The following is a 19,669-nucleotide window of genomic DNA, read 5'->3' as shown; positions in this document are numbered from 1 at the left end:
TTTTGAATCACAATGTTGGTTTACACATTTTTTCTGGGGTATCTGCAGGATAATGATGGATTTGAAGATCAACCTTAAGCTGGGCAAGCTGGGAAAGCAGAAAAATGAGTGTGTTAGATACAGGATGAGAGCTTGGGGTTGCTGTCCCTGGTTTAGCTGGTCAGTCATGAATATACTGCCTTAGGAGATGGGACTTCAGGAACTGATGTGTGCCTCTCACTTGGGTGTACTGTGACACCACAGTGTGGCAGGGAGCCCTACGGGGCCCATGAAAGCAGCCTCACAAGGACCCTTGGCTGTTTGCTCAGATGCAGGACCCAGACACTCAGAGACCTGTCAATCCAAGGAGTGGTAAGAGAGTCAGGGCCCTAGAGTGCCACTAAAGAGTGAGTTCCCTCTCCCTTCATGGGTGGTGGAGGGAGGCAAGGGCAGGGAACTATATGGTCAGGCCAGGCACAGTAATTAGCAGGGCAAAGTTAATATGGAGGGATGTATGGTATGATATGGATATGGGGACATGTAGCTGAACCTGACCTCAGTTCTGGAGTCCTACCTCTCAAAATTGAATCTGTCTTACCATAGGCTGCACTGCACCATGGTGTCTTGCAGGGAGAGTAATGTCAGAGCCAGAGTACGTGCCTATCTGGAGACTATACCTCCAAACCTCTAAATTCCTCCCCCAGGAGGCCCCAACCCTGAACAAGGTGATACTCAAGGTTTTTCATCCTACATGGACTAAAGTGGCTCTGTGATGTGGCCTGTGTCTCCTGGGAGCAGGTGAGTCATGGGAAGAAGTTGGAAGGTTTTGCCCTGTGTTGTTCATGCCTTAAACACAAGACAGATAATGAGGACCTAAGCAAGCTCTGTCTCCTGACTCTTAGATCCAGTCGATTCCAGAATCATGCAAACCCCCAAAACATCTTGTCAAAACAAAGGACAGCTAGCAACAATGAAGTGCTCCCCTCTCTCTGAACTCCTCTCTGTGTTCTGCTACCAGAAGACCCTGGGCCAGGAACTCCAGTTCAGTATTGCAATAGAGAAGAGAGAGAAAGGGAAATGTCCTTACTGGATTTGCAGCACAGCACTTTGGTGACTTTTGTTCTGAAAGAAATCTGAGCTCCTTGGAGCCGAAGGACTCTGCACTGTTCCTTTGGGCCATCAGCAGAGCACAGAACTGCCTGATCATCAGCATTATGTACAAAAACATCCCTATCCCTGCTCAGGAAGGAGTCAGGATGGGTCAGGATGCTGCCAGTGAAAGTGACAAGCCTTTCTCAGACATGTGTGGCTGCATAAATCTATGGTCTGTTTAGTGTTCACAGAATTTGTGCTAGGTAAACATCACTTCACCTGTGCATGTCTCAAAACAACTTTCTTGGGTTCATATTCGATAACTAGCTACCTGGTATTTCTTTTCCCAATATTTATTGCTTCCTGTTTCCTTATCTTTGCTCTAGATCCACCCCTTCACCTGGCTTCTCCATCTCAGGCCTCCATTAGCAAGGTAGTGTGGCATCAGCTGACTATTTTAACCTCTTCCCAACCGAGCCTAAGGAATCCACAGTTTTTGAAACAAGCCTATACACTGACAAGAGTGAAGGCACTCTCTTCCTTAATATGGTTGTGTTGTCATGGTAAGGGAGATGCTTCAAGACCTCTGTAATCTTCATGAGGACATGGGAATGTTTGGTTTTCTGTCTTTAGTGCAAAGGGAAAGGCTTACTGGTTAGAGAACTCGCAACCTTTAAGAGCAACACATAGCCAACCGTGATGGAAGGAGCAACTCTCCTTACTCACTGATTTTATTCTTTTATTTCACATTTTGGGACTTCTACTTTGCCTAAGACATTTCCCTGGAGGACATCAAATAGAAAAAAGAAAAGAAAAGAAAAGAAAAGGAAAACTGATTTGTGATTCTGCACACTGTAGCCAAAGTAGGTCTTTCTTTGATTTTCTACCTACCCCCTTTAGACAAATGCTTATTTGTTAGTGGTGAAAAGAAGGTTTAAATGAGATCTACCATCTTTCCTGTTGTTAAGTGTCTAATGCAATGTTATATTGCATCTGGGCTCTATAATTTACAGCACATCTCCAGACTTGTGTCCCCTGCATAAGTCAAACGTTGGACCTTTTGTCAGCAACTCTCACTTGCCTACCAGCCACTGGCAGCTACCATTCTGTTTATGGTTTCTGTGGATTTGTCTTCACATGAGTAAAACCAGGTAGTATCTTTTTTTGTAATCTGTCCTATGTCAATTAGCATAATATTCTCCAATTCAGGGCTGCAGTTAAAATGGAAAAATATCCTTTATAATACTTCATAATATTCCATAATATTATTTAATGTTATGTGGAGGCAGCATGTGTGAGATCTGAAATATTAATGTTATTAATGTACAACTTACAACTTCTCTTATGAAAGACACCCACCATACTAGTTGCAAGGTCTACTACAGAACTGTGTACACTAAGTACGTCAGTGCACAGTCACAGTTCAGCTGGGATTCATGAGATAACTCAGAAACAAAAGACAAAGGCATCATCATTTATTGATGATTGACTTTATACCAAATAAAAAATCCTATTCATAAAATTTCAGTTAAGAAATTCACTTGTCAGAGAAAACGTTAACAGGTAAGGCATATTATTGCTCTTATTTAATAGCTTAAAAAAATGGCCTGTAAGTATAATAATTTGATCACATCAAATAGATGCCCCCATGCAGTTAGATTCCTGGTCTATGTTCCATATATATAAAACTCTATGTCACAATGCCTATTTCATGGGAAAAAAAAATACCTCTCTTCGAAATCAGAATGCTACCCTTTCCAACTGTCTCATATCTGCTGTTCTAATGAAATCATTAACGAAAATTGGCTTGCCTGGGATATAGCTATGAAGGGCAAAATACCTGCTCACGTTACTACATCTCATTCTTCCACCCATCCCAACATGAGCTCACCAAGGCAGGCTACAGTTCTTAACTTGTTCAACTGATATTTTCTGGCCAAAATGAAACCAATAGCATTAATTTATATTGGCCAGAAGTATCCAGTGAAACAGAACCATTAGGATCTGTCTGTCTGTCTATCATCTATCTATCATATGTCTTTCTGTCTATTATCAACCATAACTCTATCCTATCAATGAAATTTTAAGGAATAGGCTAATGCAATTATGAATGTGTCTAAATCCAGGTGAATTGTTGCTGCTGGAGAGCAAGGGGGAGCTGTTGTCCCAGTCTCAAGGCTGGCAGCTGTCTGATGTGCACATTCTACTTCACCTGAGAGAAAGACTCTGTTTTAGTCACACACTGACCAGCAGAAACTGATCAGATGAAGTCATATTCTGAAAGGCTATTTGGTTTGCTATACTGACTGGATTATTAGTTCAATTTAATGTGAAAATCTACTTATTTAAATATCAGTATTCAAAAACATCCACACGGACTCATCTAGAGTGTCTGATAAAATCTTTTGAGTAGTCATGGCTTGACTAGGTTAACATATAAAATTAGCCATCAACACCATCTTCACAAATGTACAACACTTCAATAAGCATAAAATATATAGTGTATCATACGAATCCAGATGTTTGATTGCATATGCTAATCAAAGACAGTCTTCATCTCTATCTATGTGCAAAAGCAGATGAGGGCTCTCTTGTCTTGCCATTTTATAGTTGAAATGGAAATTCATATGCCTGGTGACTCATCACATGAACTAACGAGAGAATTTAGCATATACCCTCAGCCAGACATTTAAAAACTTCATTGATAAATATTACCTATTGATGAACAGGTCAGTGATTTTTGAGCAATGTATAAATGTATATAGTCATCTAACATAAACCCTACTAAGATATAGGACTTTTATATAATTTTGAAGTTTCACTCTTTGAAATGCCTTTCTCTATGTCTGATAATTTACAAAATAACTTTTATTTTTATGGAGTAATTTGGCTCGGAATTATTTTAAGCACAAAATTAACATCTATACTCATTAAAATACTTATCTGGCCCTGTGGCAGTGGTGCATGCCTTTAATCCCAGCACTCGGGAGGCAGAGACAAGCAGATCTCTGTGAGTTCGAGGCCAGCCTGGTCTGCAGAGTGAGATCCAGGGCAGGCACAGAAACTACACAGAGAAACCCTGTCTCAAAGAAAAACAAAAACGTTTTTTTTCTGTTTGAGGCAAATATTTAGGAGGATTGGGAGTTCCTAGACACTCTGGTGGCTAAGGAGGATTTGAAATCATGTTACATAGCTGATCTGTACTCAGAACACTCCTTTCTGAAGATAGACAATGAGGTAAGGTGATTGTCAAAAAGTTCACTCCTGTTGGTAGAGGCTAGCTTTACAACACTCACTCATTCTTTTTCATTCATTCATTTTCTCAGTCACAAATGTATTGAAATTGTTTTATAATGGTACTCTGATCAACCTTAGTCATTTCCAATGGAGTTGCTTTGAGACATGTGGCTAGGCCTCGTGTTGACATGTGTATGTGCTAGAGCCAAGCAAACCACACGATGCCATTTGTGGGTGAGATTATATTGGGAAGGCTTTGCCTTGGCTGTGACTGAAAAATTGTGCTAGAAAACTCCTCTTTATCATTTGAATTTGATCTGGGCTACATGCTCAGGTCCTGTTTTCTGGACCAGAGGAGTCCTGAGCGCAGATGTGGGACTACTCTTGGGCTTGTTGGACCTCAGATCCACAGCTTGATTGTGATTATGGCATCAGACACTGGTGACACTTCCTACTTCAGTATCTATAGCCTTCTGTCTTCAGCCCCATAGATGCTGAGTGATGCCAGATATGTGCTCTTGCTCAAGGGGTCCGCATCACAGAAAATGAACAGACTTTGAAGCAAAGAATCCTATGGACTAGCCACAGAACTTTTCTTTCAGAATCTTTGGCCCCAAATCACCAAGAACTTAATGTCTATTAAACAACCTGCGAAGTCTTTCTGAATTATGAGTTCTTCACCCAAAATATAGGTTTTTGAAGTCCTCTATTAATTAATTCATGACAGCGTTCTAAACAAGGGACTATCACCCATGGAATGTGCCTTTATTAAGAACATAGCACTTGTCCTGACCCTGGAATCTGTCCTCTCTCCCAGGTCCTTCTCACACTTTCACCTCTGTCTTTGTTACTGACAATACATTTTTCTTATTATTTTCATTCATGTTTTCACTCATATCATTTTATAATAATGCTCTGACACTCATTTCCAAAAAAATTATTTTGAGTCAACAGGTGTTTGCCAAGAGGTCATCTGTTATCCTGGGTGTCCATCACTTTCAACAAAGAGAGGCCAGTCACTAGCATGGTATGATTCCCTGATGTGGTATCACTTGGACCATGAGAAGTAGGTTCATTGGCTTTATACACACACACACACACACACACACACACACATGAAGACATCCTGGATACAGTGGGCAGGTGTTCTCTCTGTCATAAATTGACAAGAAACAGCAAATAATTCCTTAAAGGCTAATGGGTCATCCTCCCAGGTTTAAAAACTGGACATGAGAGCGACTTACTGCAGGTAGAGAATGTTAATAGAATTGTGGTTAATTAAGTAAACAGAAAAGGATAATGTGAGACACATGAGTCAAAAGCCACCAGAGAACCACCAGAGTGTTCCCTACGATTCTTTGTTTGTTTGTTCCCTATAATCCTAGACCAGTGCATTAATGAGGAATTATATCTCAATGGGAATATAATGTGCCTGAACTCACAGGCTACATTACAAAAAAAAAATTGTCAAGAGGTATTTGAGTCATTTTGGACAACTGACTTCTATTTAGCAAGCAAGAGCTTTTATTCTGGAGATGATTCTCTTAGGAAGGGGTGTGGCTTGGTGACTAGAGGCCTCTGGTACCCAGGCAGGGAAACTGAGAGTCATTTGCTTCAGGGACCATTTCCTTTCTACAACACAGTGATTCAGTGGTCCCCCTGCTTTGCTGAATATTGGTCATGAACCTCAGTTTACTATGCAGTGCGGCATTTTGTTTCCTGCAGGCAGGTGAGTTCTGCATGTCTCAGTGTGTATTTTTTGTTTGTTTTTCAAGACAGGGTTTCTCTGTGTAGTTTTGGAGCCTGTCCTGGATCTCAATCTGTAGACTAGGCAGGCCTCGAACTCAGAGAGATCTGCCTGGCTCTGCCTCCCGAGTGCTGGGATTAAAGGTGTGTGCCATCACCGCCCGGCATCACTGTGTATTTTAAGGTACTGAAACAAAACCTTTCCATCATTGTGATAGCATTCATTTCTCCTTTTCCACAGGTCCAGTAAGTGCTGCCATCATTCAGACTCCCAAATCGATGCTCCTGAGGACAGGGCAACATGTGACAATGAACTGTACTCAGAATATGAAGCATGACTCCATGTTCTGGTACCGACAGGATCCAGGGCTGGGGCTGAGGCTAATCTACTACTCGTATGATGTTGGCATCACTGACAAAGGAGATGTCCCTGAGGGGTACAGCGTTTCCAGAACAAACACAAAGGACTTTCCCCTCACTCTGGAGTCAGTCTCCCCCTCCCAGACATCTGTGTACTTCTGTGCCAGCAGTTATACCACAGCGCTGTGTGCCTGCCTCCTCTCTGCACATAAAGATACGTGCTGAGAAGAGGCACCCACCCCTGGAACTCAGTGACGTGTTGGAGTCCCCAACACTGGAATCTTGGAGCTCTGAGTGTTCTGGGCAGTGGAAACCTCAGTCTGTGCTGAGGGGCATCTCCTGGCAAGCTCCGGAAGGTTTGGACCAGACCTTGGACTCAGGGGTCTCCACTGTTGCTGTCTTTCCTCTGATGCTTCTTTAATTCTGACTTTCTGGTCTTTGTCTTGAGTTTAAGTATTCCTTGATGCAAGGTGGCTTGTAATTTGGATATGCTAAAACTCCCTGTTTTCCTTGACACAACATAATGCATTCTCCCTCTGGGATTCAGGTCATTTCATAGGAAAGGGATGATTGAACAATTTCTCAGTAGATTGAGAATCTAACAATGGAAGCACCTTAGATTGTACTTTGCCCTGCCAGAGATGAAGCATAACTCTGAGCAAGCATATTTTTTTTTTGATTACTGGGCTAAGGCTAGTGCTGGAATGCGGCGCCATATTCTCTAGCCCCATTAGCCAGAACAGGATAAAGGCTTCTTTCAGTGGCTACATCCCAAGACTTCTTATAGGTGATTTTCCTACAAGGAATTTAGATAGATCAGAGATCCAGAATGCCATTTTAGAGTCGTCTTTCATTGGAACCACTTAGGATACCAAGACATCTACTAAATTTCCACCACAGTGATGACTCAGAACCAGTTAGGTATCATAGGAAGATGGAGTTTATCATAGATCTTCTAGATGTGAGAAGAGCTGAGAAAGAGCTAGACTGAAAGATAGAAGTTGAAGGTTAGCGAGGTAGCTGGCAGCCAGCAGCCAGAGCTGCTGGCTCTCTAATGTAGAGCACAGGATGGAATTCCAAGGAAGAATGTTTGGGGTCTGCCAGACATTATGCATAGGAATTCTGAACTAAAACTGATAGTATCTTGAACAAGAATAGAAGAAACCAATGGACACTCACTCCTGAGTATGTGTTGCAACCTCTATATTCAACTGGCCTCTGGTGCTCAACATTTTGGAAGACAGCTAGAAACAGAATACAGAAACAAAGCATCCTTTCAGTCTGTAGTATCCATGTCATCACCTCACTGCTTGACTACAGCCACCTTTCAAGTACCATGGTACAATGGCAGCTATTTCATTTTTTCCCTAAATTGTACACAAATGTTTCATTTACTAAGAATAATCTGAAAACGACTGATGCTGAGATATGTTGATTTAACACCACCCAGCACAAGATCTCTTTTCCTGGACTAAGACATCACATTTGTCTCAACCCTGCTTTGGTCTCCAGGCTCCTCTTCTGAATGAACTTCTTTCCAAGTGAACTGTGACTATGACTAGGATGTTTCTGTTCTAGGTGTTGCTTTCATGACTGCGGCAGAAATCCCCCTTCTACTCAGCCATAGCTTTATTTCTTGTTTCTGTCTTTTTTCTCAAGCTCACATCATGCTGGAATCTCACCAGGTAGGATTAACTCATGATTAATATGAGTGATTCATGCATTCAAAGAAGAGCAGATGAATTCAAAGTATGAGTACTCACTCTACACCAACTAAGTTGGGATTAAGTAGTAAATAGAGTATTTTTGTTCTGTTGCCTTAGTCTTCCCAATGTAGCACATGTCTTTGATGTTATCCCTCAGTATCTGAATGTTTTATATTCTCCCCAGTTACCCAGGAGTTCAGAATACATAAGAATTAATGAATTTGTAGAGGAACATTTACTTACTAAATAAGCCTGGGTGCATTTGTGTGTGCAACCCAGTTTATCACTTGGCATGGGAATTTCTTATTAACATATGGCTTGTTCTTTAATATAAATGTGTGTTAAACCTGGAAATACAGGTCAAGCTTCCAGGCTATTTCTGAAACTTTTGAATAGAGGGATGAAGATAGCAGTTATTTAAAGAATATAGACACCATAACCACTGAAACTCTTATAAAGGAAAAAATTTAATTGGGGTAGCTTATAGTTTCAGAGGTTTAGTCTATTATCATCATGGTGGGGCATGGCAGCATGCAGTCAGACATGGTGCTGGTTCTGGAGAAGGAGCTAAGAGTTCTACATCTTGATCCCCAGGTAACAGGAAGTGAACTGTGACACTGGGCATAGCTTGAGCATAGGAGATACAAAGTTCACTCCACAGTGACACACTTCCTCCAACAAAGTCACACCTACTCCTACAAGGTCACCCCTCCTAATAGTGCCACTCCATTTGCGGGCCATTTTCTTTCAAACCGCCACAGTTTTATATAAGTATATATACTCATTTTAAATACAAAATAAAATCCAAACTTATAAACACCTGTCTTCTTTAGTTTTAAAAGGATATGAGAGTTCAGGCAGCATTGAGAATGAAAATGAGAACCCATTCACTGATTTTTTTGAAAGAAGAAATGTATAAAAGTTTAAGTCAGTCATCCATGTACTGACAATACATATTGTGTATTCTTGATATCAGAAGTGATGTCAACATGGGAACTGCCACATGGGGAGAAGGGTCACCTCAATCTTCTTCTGTTCCTATTCACTACTACTCAGATTCACTGAGTTTTCATCCTGTATGGACTCTACCATGAGTATTAGGCTTTTCTGCTGAGTGATCTTCTATCTCCTGGGGACAGGTGAGTCATTAGAATATCAACCATTTTCAATGTGTGTGTGTGTGTGTGTGTGTGTGTGTGTGTGTGTGTGTGTGTGTGTTGATGAACTCTTATTACAATCATTTTCTTTACTCTGTTCACAACTTATGTTTTCACAGACCTCACTAGTGCTGGAGTCTCCTAATCTCCCATGTACAGAGTTATAAAGAGGGGCAGGATGTATACCTTGTGTGTGATCCAGTTTCTGGTCACATTGGTCTTTATTGGTACCGACAGAACCCAGGACAAGGTCCAGTGTTTATGGTGTATTTCCAGGATAAGTTTTTATTAGACAAATCTGGGATGCCTAGTGATCGATTCTCTGCAATGAGGTCTGTGGGCTCCTTCTCCATTCTGATGATCCAGTCTACAGATCAAGAGGACTCAGGTATCTACCTCTATGCCAACAGCTTAGTCACAGCATGGTACAGGTGCTTCCTTACTGCTCACAAACCTCTGACTTCATTCTCCTTACAGTGTGTAGAGCCCTTATGCAGGATCAAACATCACTTGTCCTTTATACAAAGTCATCACTGGAAAATTCACAAAACACTGGCTGTAAACATGAGTCAGAGAAATAATTGAGACCTGTTCCATTCTAGAAGTCTCCAGAGACAATTGTGTGCTACAGGGCAATGACTGAACATCTTAGCATTGGCTTTCAGACCACAGTAGCCAGCCATCTAGAGAATCTTGAGGTCACTACTCATAAACAAGCTTGTGCCACATGCAGTGTCCATGACTCCTCTCCTGCAGTTGTTTGATCACTGCGGTATCTGAAATTCCTACAGCCATGTCCTTCGCTACATTTTTTTTCTAGTTGCATCTTCTACTTTAGCCACATTAGACAACTTAGGCTATATAGTATGAAATTTGTCTTATTATTTTAAATTTAAAAAAATCTTTGCTACATTTAATGGCAGTTACTTGATAAACACAACATTATCTGAATAGTATTGCAGAATATTTGATCACACTGTGTGAAGATGTATCTCTGTCTTTCCTTGCCTGCCAAGGTACCTTCTGATTGGTTTAATAAAGAGCTGAAAGGCCAATAGCTAGGAAGGAGAGGGCAGGGAGGACTTTCGGTCTGAGAAAGGAATTCTGGGAAGAATCTGAGGTGTGGAAGATGTGGAGGAAGTTGGACATACTGTATGGAGGAGGTAACGAGCCATGTGGCAGAAAGTAAATTAATATAAATGGGTTAATTTAAGTTTTAAGAGCTAGTTGGGAACAAGCCTAAACTAAGGCCAAGCTTTTATATTGAGTAAAAAGTCTCAGTATTATTATTTGGGAGCTGACAGTCCAAAGAAAGTCTGACTATAGCATATACTAAGCAATTTCAGTTTTTTCCCCACTTATTTTCCATTTTCCAGTCCACTTGCCATGACAGTTACACTCCAGCACATTTTCTCTCACATTTCAGTGTAGTCTTAATACCCTAAAGCAATAGCTAGAAATTGAAGTTTTCAGTTCCTGCCTAAGACTTTCAATTTGAAATAATTTCCTTGAGGTCTCTAACTCAAGAAGATGGAATTAAAAATTAATATCCTTATTTCTTTTTGTTTAGTTAGTATATACTGCCCTCTATTTTTTTTTTTTTTCGAGACAGGGTTTCTCTGTGTGGTTTTGGTGCCTGTCCTGAATCTCTCTGCAGATAAGGCCGGCTTTGAACTCATAGAGATCCTCCTGGCTCTGCCTCCCAAGGGCTGGGATCAAAGTTGTGTGCTACCACCGCCTGGCTATACTGCTCTATATTATTTGTTAAAAATACAATTATACCTTGTTCTCCCTTTCTGTTCTTGATCCAGCTGGGATCTCCTGCTCCCCTAAGCTCTCTTTCCCTCAAATCTTGCCCTTCATTACTCCCACTGTCATCCAGGTTGTTCATGTAGATCTCATCCATTTCTCTGTCATTGGGCAATCCCTGTGTCTTTCCAAGGGGTCCCGTTTTCTAGGAAGCCTCCCTGGAGTTGTGAGTAGCAGTCTAGTCATCTTTGTTTTACATCTAGTACCCTACTATGAGTGAGTACATACCATGTTCGTCCTTCTGAGTCTGGGTTACCTCACTCAGGATGATTTTTTTCTTGATCCATCCATTTGCCTGCAAACCTCATGTTGTCATTGTTTTTCTCTGCTGAGTAGTACTCCATTGTGTATAGGTACCATATTTTCTTTATCCATTCTTCAGTTGAAGGGCATATAGGTTGTTTCTAGGTTCTGGAGGCAGAGTGCTGGAGAGGTCCCCAGAAATCCACAATGATACATCCTCTCTAGACTGTTGGCAATGGTCGAGAGAAAGCCTGATCTGACCTAGTCTGGTGATCAGATGGCCAAACACCCTAATGGTCGTGCTGGAACTCTCATCCAATAACTGTTGGAAGTGGATGCAGAGATCCTTGGCCAGGCCCCAGGTGGAGCTCCAGGAGTCCAATTGTCGAGAAAGAGGAGAGACTGTAAGAGAGTGAATTGTTGAGACTAAGATTGGAAAAAGCACAGGGACAAATAGCCAAACTAATGGAAACACATGAATTATGAACCAAAAGCTGTGGAGCCCCCAGCTGGATCAGGCCCTCTGGATAAGTGAGACAATTGAATAGCTTGAACTATTTGGGAGGCATCCAGGCTGTGGGACCAGGACCTGTCCTTAGTGCATGAGCTGGCTGTTTGGAACCTTGGGCTTACACAGGGACACTTTGCTCATCCTGGAAGGAGGGGACTGGACCTGCCTGTACTGAATCCACCAGGTTGAGCTGAATCCCCAGGGGAGTCTTGGCCCTGGAGGAAATGGGAATAGAGGGGAGGGGCTTGGGGGAAGTGGGGGTAGGGACAGGAGGTGGGAGGACAGGGGAACCCATGGCTGATGTGTGAAATTAAACCACAAATATAATAAATAAAAAAGGAGAAAAAAATACAATTATATTCTAGTACAATTGTCTGCCCATCTGTAAGTGAAACCAGTTTGTATCCATGAGACCTAAGTGAGTAATGAGAATTGCTAATACATCCTGGGCTTCTACTATTCCTCAGAGACAGCCCAGTGCTCTCAGATTGGAACTATTTATCACAGAGCCAGCCACCATAGAGTGCCCTTGCAAGCTGGTTAGAGAAATTCTAGTCCCCCTAAAACCTGCTTATCAGAAATTAGAGTGGCTAGGTATACCGAATGTTTTTCCTCAAGAGTGATGACTTTGACAAGGAATTGCCTGTGTCCTATTTTAGTGATGTCATCCTCAATTATTCCATATTTTGTTTTTCCTGCTTCCTGGGAACTAATAAAGCTGCAACTTGGATAGCAATTGCCTGTCTTTGGGGTGATTCAAGTAATTTCCCTCTTAACCTTGTTTCAACTGTGGCAGCCTAGTCAGGGTAGTAGTATCATCTCTGATTTGTGTTCTGGTTTATACAGATGAAGAAAAGAGGTATTATCATGAATTATAAGATTGAAAAAGAGGGAGACTTCCACTTGGTGCAGTTAGTAAAGGAGCCAGGAGCTGGTGCATGGAAACTGAAACTGAGTGAAGAAGTCAACCACTAGGAGCAATTCTAAGTTGGTGGAAGTAGGCAGACAGGAACACATTCTGGAAATAGAAACGATCCCTGGGGACTGGCACACAGGCAGCAAATAGTTATAATCCAGCATGTTCTCCTCAACTTCACGGTAGTACTAATTTGCATCCCTGTAACCTTGTTTCCCACCACCCTGCTATCTACTACTCTCTTCTCACCCCTCAAATCAGTAGGTGTGCATTCTAAGTTATCCACACACCCTCGGCTAATTATGCCCAGCCCTGATTCCCCACCACCACTTTACCCGTAATTAGTTGGCTTATAATATATCTTATATTTTCCTTTTCTTCCTATTTAGTTCTTTATTGGTTTTTCAAGACAGGGTTTCTCTGTGTAACAGTCCTGTCTGTCTTGGAACTCACTATGTACACCAGGTTGGCCTCAAACTTGGAAAGATCCATCTGCCTCTGTCTCTCAAGTGCTGGGGTTAAAGGCATGCGCCACCACCTCCCTGCCCCACTTTATTTTTTTATTCACACACTTGACCTCATCTTGAAGATAATCTCATTTGTTGATGATCAGATTTTTTTTTTTGTGTTGTCTGGAAAATTGTGTTTATCTTTAACAAAATTATTCTTACATGTCAGTTCATATGTCTTTATTCTTAGTGTTTATACAAAGTAGCAGCTCTTCTTGTGCCTATCCTTCTTGTAAAAGAAAATTTTAAGAAAATTGCAATTGTTGTGTACACAATAGTAGAGTGAAGGTGGGTTAGATGCTAACCATGAAAATTCCAAGAATTTATCAGAACTAGAATTAGAATTTAGATTAAGGTTTAAGAAAACTGATCACAAAAAATTGTCTTATAATACCACTGGAATTTCCTCCTGATGACCACTCAGGTATTTTCCAGCATTCCTTGGGTGATTGCAGGGAAAAATTCCTGTATTGGCCACAAGATGGCACTGAGCGCCAGAGATTGCTAGAGAGACTGGGCAAGCAGCCAAGGAAGGAAATTCAGACATTTTCAGTAACTGGTTTATGTACAGCTTTCCAAGTGGCGGAGGATGTCTCTAAACTGGAATGAGGCCCACAGTTGGAGATTTTGGGCAGGGCAGCATTGACACCAGGACAGGTGCTGGCAACGGACAAACTCCTCAGCGGAAGAAAGGGAAACCGCTGGACTGTGGTTTACCCTCATTTCCTGGAATCTTTGCTAAACTCCTTTTTCCTGCGGGCTTTGCTGAGCAAGGGAGCCCTGCTGCAGAGGTGGCAAGAGGGAGGTGACATCAGAGGCCCAACCATCACTCCCAAGAAGAGGAGGCTCAGAATTCTTGTCCTCAGTCCTAAGACCACAGCATTCAGCTGGAGTAATCCCTTCTCTCTGTAACCGGCCATGACCCCCTCATTGTTTTGTGTGATGCTTTGCCTGCTAAGAGCAGGTGAGTTCTGTGTTTTGTTGGAGAATTCTACCATCATTTGCAGTGCTCCAGCTCCAAATCTTTTCTTTCTCCACACTGCATTCCTTATTTTGCCTTTATGTGTCTTTCTCCAAACAGACCTAACAGATGCTGGAATTACCCAGACACCTAGATACTGGATCACACAGACAGGAAGAAAGATGACCCTGGAATGCTCCCAGAATATGAACCACTATTGGATGTTCTGGTATCGACAAGATGCAGGACAGGGGTTGAAGCTGATCCATTACTCAGGAAGTGTTGGCAGCACTAACCAAGGAGATTTCCCCGAAGGGTACAGTGTTTCCAGAAACAAGAGCGAGGATTTCACCCTGACATTAGAGTCAACCAGGCCCAGCCAGACCTCCGTATACTTCTGTGCCAGCAGCAAACACAGCGCTGCACCGCCAGGTGTTGCCTGCCTAAGAAGGACAACCACGAGGTTGAGGGCCCTCCTTCCTCAGCCCCTACCCCAGGCAAAAGAAAGGTCTGAACTTCCTGAAGCTCTTCCCACCCAGAGGGACCTTGTGCAGCATGAATCTTAGTGTGAGCTGAGGGCCATTCTGTGTGTAAAGCCAAATGATATTGGATATTACCTTTTCCAATTTGGAGTCTTCTAGTAACCGAGTAGAGCGGATATCAGCTTCCAACATGACATTTGTATTTTGTTTTCTTTGCAAAAGAGGAAAACAACAAAGGAAGTATTACAGCACTCTGAATGTCTCATATCATCTGGAATTCTCCAAGTTCAAAACTAGTGCATAATGTCACTTTAGCCTTGAGTCCATCAAATCCACTCTGCAGAAAAAGCAGTATTAATGGTAAGTTAAAAATATACAAATCAACAGACCTCAAGCTGGAGAATTACTGAAGAGAGAACAAACGAAGGACCCATGGAGACAGAACAATGTGCTTAGTCTTATTCAGGTAGATCCAGATAGGAAACTAATACTTAATGTCTTTGTCTTGAATTAAAATATGTGAAGACATCAATGTTTTTCCTTGTGAATATCGAGTAAGCACCCTTCCCCAAGCTTGCATCATTCCTTAGCACCTACATGCAGGAGTCCATACCTGGGAGCAAGGTCTCAATTTGGAATCTATGAGTTCCAAAGCCATGATGTTTATGGCTGGACTTTACAGAAAGTGCAAACCCATGTGCCTATATTGTGCCCAAATGTGATGCTGCCACAGGAGTGTATTGGCTCACTAAGGAGCCTGCAGATGAAGAGGGGATTGGGCTGCTTGCCTTGCAAAAAATTCAGTTCTGCACTGGCAGAGGAGTGATGATCCACAGATTTACAAACCATGCCATTTACAGAAATCTGTGAAGGATTTCAACAGCCATTGAGTTGTGTTTACATTTTTGCTTGTATTTGGCTTTCATCCAGCATCAATCCTTAGCTCTTCCTAGGCAAACCTATCAATTCAGCTTATTCTGATGTTAGGTCTGGTTGTCCATATTTCAGTCATGAAATACTTCTCACATTTCCAATATTTCGTGTAAATATGTGTGTTCAGGAATTTGCTTTTGTGTGATGGATTTGAATTGCACTATAGAATAAAAGCACATATTTGTGTAAGATTCCTATCTTTTATGGAATTTTAAGATTCTCTTTGAAGTAATACCTTATTAAGGTAAAATGGGAAATAAAATGTTTGAACTAATCCTTGGAAACTGGTAAAACTCACATACCAGTATACTCACAAGTGAAAAGAAAATGAAGATTTCATCATCCCTCTTCCAACCAATTTTTCTTGGAGAGGTGAAGATAATTTGATTTCTGTTTCCACTGTTTGATTTTTATCTTTTTTTCAACCTCCTAAAAAATAAAATCATATTTTTTATTGACTTACATTCCTTCAAAATTAACATTTTTAACTATGTTTATTTTGTGTTTATAGGTTGCTTATTTGGCCTGATTACTCCAGTTTGAATTACATCATAATGTATTTGCCTCTTTATGGAAATATATCTGGTTACCCCAGTTCTCAGCTATTTGTGGTACTAAAGCTTCTTCAAACTCTACTGTACCATTCTTTGTGAATGATATCTACTTCACTTAGGTACAGATATCAGAGTAGAATTATTGGCTTATAAGCCACATGCATACTTAAACTTATGAAAAAACATTTGAAAAGTTTTCTAAAGTGGCTTTCTGAATTTTGATTCTGAAATCTTGGCAGTCTCTGGCTGTACATTCTCATCAGCATTTGGTACTCTCAGTCCTGTTAACTACCCATTAGATTAGTGATAGTGTCTCCCTCACATGGTGTTCTTAGTCTTTTGTGTTTGTTTGGTTTTTGTTTTGTTTTTTGAGACAGTGTTTATCTGTGTAGCTTTGCGCCTTTTTCCTAGAACTCACTTGGTAGCCCAGGCTGGCCTCGAACTCACAAGAGATCCACCTAGCTCTGCCTCCTGAGTGCTGGGATTAAAGGCGTGCGCCACCACTGCCCGGCAGGTGTTCTTAGTCTTATTAGCTACCCATTAGATTAGTGATGGTGTCTCCCTCACATTTCTCTAAGAATGATATTTACTCCATTTTATTTTTAATTCTGTATATGTGTATGTCTACATATGGGTATGTACACAGGAGTCCAGGTACCCTGGAGTCCAGAAGACAGTCCCATAAAGATCAAGATAATAGGTTGCTGTAAGCCATCCAATATAGGTGCTCAGAAGCAAATTGGGGTCCTCTACAAGGGCAGTACATATTCTCAACTCCTGAGCCTTTTCTTCAGACCACAGTATTTGTTCTTTTTGCTGTTGGCTCTCTCTCTCTCTCTGTCTCTCTGTCTCTCTCTCTGTCTCTCTCTCTCTGTCTCTCTCTCTCTGTCTCTCTCTCTCTCTGTGTGTGTGTGTGTGTGTGTGTGTGTGTGTGTGTGTGTGTGTGTGTATGTGTGTGTGTAAGCTTCAGGTCAACCATGGATACATTCCTCAGGAAACAATGCACCTATTTTCTGAGACCCTCCCTGCCCTGGAATGTGTGATAAGGCTAGATCCTCTTGTCTCTCCTCCCTACAAAGCAGGGATTACAGGTGTGTGTGTGTGTGTGTGTGTGTGTGTGTGTGTGTGTGTGTGTATGTACATGGATGGGGGGGGGTATCTTTCTTCTGTATATAACTGTTGCTCCTTTTCCTGGGGCCTAGCTTGGGGCACGTCTCTGAGGGTAGGAGGGTGTCCCCTTAAGAGGACATTTGTATTCAGTGTCACAGCTTCCGTGTATACTATACATAAGAAGCAAACACAGTCTGCCCCAGACTGCCCCCCTGGGAGTAGATGAGGAAGCATAGCATATTAATGAATCCCTTGGGAGTCTGTGGCCCCAAGCCATAGTGTTTATTTTCACATTGCAGAGTTCTTAGCATTTCTACTGGCTCACTTAGCAATGCTAATTGCCAACTGCTAGAACTTTCCTCACTGCTAATTGCAGAACAGTAGAGACCTTATTACCTCTAATTGCAGAATGTTAGAGTACTTTTCACAGGGAAAAAAATACATTCTCCAGTGATCATTTTTGCCTTTTTAGCTAGGTCTTTTAGTTGAGGTGCTGGTATAACAGAGAATGAAGAATGAAGAAGTTGTTTGCAAGTGTGTGGCCAGGTTAAGGGAAAATGACCGGGAAAGGAAAGCATTGGGACTAGGTGGGTGGCTCTTACTTACACAAGGCTCAAAAGGCAGGGGATTTCAGTCCTCTGGGTAGGACACACTGGGAAAAAGCTGTCCACAATGCATCGTGCTATTTAAAAGACAAAAATAACCACTAGGCAATGAATTCTAGAAAGGAGCCAAAGGCAAGGTCTTACAAACCAGGACAGTTGGTTGTCTTACCACCCTCTCTTCACATCACTGTCAGCCTCCCTGAAGGCAGGGTGGTTCAAGGGGGATAAACTGGAAATACATAGACTACCTACAGGCTTCAGAGCACAAACCCCATTTAGCCAGTTCTGAGCAATAAGCTGATGAAGTTGCAGAGTGGTCTGGGAGAAATCTGACTCCTAATAATTTACTACCAACCCAGGTTTCTTTGGATTTGATCAGATCAGCATTTCTTGTCACTTAAGGCAAAGGTTAGGGATGCTGCTCCAGAAAGGAAAATATATAAAAAAGCAAAAACAAAACAAAACCAACAAACAAACTAAAAATCCCTCATGGGTAGAATCCCAAATCGTAAAGACAGTATGTGGATATCCCGGTAGAGCTGGAGAGTGGGTTTCTATCACAGCTGACTTATCATCAGCTGATGTGTGTGTGATGTGCCAGCTCCAGACTCAGCACACAGTGGGTGAAGAGGAGGGGGATGGGGCCTTGCATCTTCTGGGTGCAGGACCACACGAAGCCTTCAAACTATGGTAAGACAGTGACAGTGACATCACATGGTAAGCCTCAAATCAGGGAAAACAATGCTGGCCAAGAACTCAGCTCTTACCCCAGAGCACCAGTCTGTACACAGAAGTAGCTGCAAGCTACAGCCTGGCCATAAATTCTTACTCCACTTTGATCTGGGAATAGGTTGGTCCTGGATACAAAAAGGGAAACTTCTAAACTTGCCCACTCTCAAGTCTGCCGATTTGTCCTGAGGATGCACCTCCAGAATCCCTCCTGTGTTCATTATCCATCTGCTTTTCCCACAGGCCCAGGAGGATGTGGAGTCATCCAGCTCTAAGACAGCTCATCAAAACAAGAGGATAGTAAGGGTTGCTGAGATGCTCCCCTGTTTCAGGACATTCCTATGTGTCTTGATATCTGTAAGTCCTGAGTCAGGTCCTCCAGTTCTCTGAGTTTTACAGAAATGTGCAAAAGAGGAAAAGGAAACTTCCCTGAGTGACTCTCAGCTCAGCTGATTTTTGACAATAACTCTGAGCTGAATGTGAGCACTTTGGCACTCAAGGCCTCAGCCCTTTATGTCTGTGCCAGCATCTTGACATCCCTGAATACCCACCTGTGTTCTGTGCATAAACCTCCTGCTTTTGCACTTAAAGAGAGATGACGCTGGTTTGACTTTTTCAAGGGATGTTATCTGTTGCTTCAAAGGCACTTCTGTGTCCTGCTCAGCTCAGAGCATTTCCAAATAACCAACCAAGTTGTTTGGAAACACACAAACAACCAAGAAGCCCAAGTTCATTGTGTATATAACCGAAGATTTCCACTACTCCACTAGTATCTTTTTAGAGTTTGGCCAGTCCTAGTTAACTTCATTTGAACAGTGCTCTCTCAATGTGTCTTACATCCTTAATATACATGTCCTAAAGCTTTGCAACAATCACACAAATCAAATGTTCTTATGTCCTCTTTGTAGATAAGGTTCAAGGACAGTAAACAAACCTTCAATGCCCTATAATACATAAGAACCAGACCTGGAGGAATGCTTCCCATTTTACAAAGACAGAGCTTTTTAATATTCAAATGTCCGATACGCAT

The 19,669-nt window shown here is 41.9% G+C and overlaps 2 gene segments (V, D, J or C); both read left to right on the top strand.

Annotated features, from left to right (window-relative positions):
* Nucleotides 1–19,669, top strand: part of LOC118579709 — a 506,004-nt gene that overhangs the window by 162,763 nt on the left and 323,572 nt on the right.
* LOC118579718 lies at nt 5,989–9,692 on the top strand. The segment is given in 3 exon segments: nt 5,989–6,037; nt 6,296–6,583; nt 9,688–9,692. Coding segments are annotated over 3 exon segments (342 nt in total).

This window comes from Onychomys torridus, chromosome 3 (assembly GCF_903995425.1).
Source record: "Onychomys torridus chromosome 3, mOncTor1.1, whole genome shotgun sequence".
In the NCBI taxonomy this organism is placed as follows: Eukaryota; Metazoa; Chordata; class Mammalia; order Rodentia; family Cricetidae; genus Onychomys; species Onychomys torridus.
The sequence above is the reverse complement of the archived record's forward strand: the minus strand, read 5'-3'. Positions and strand labels throughout refer to the sequence as shown.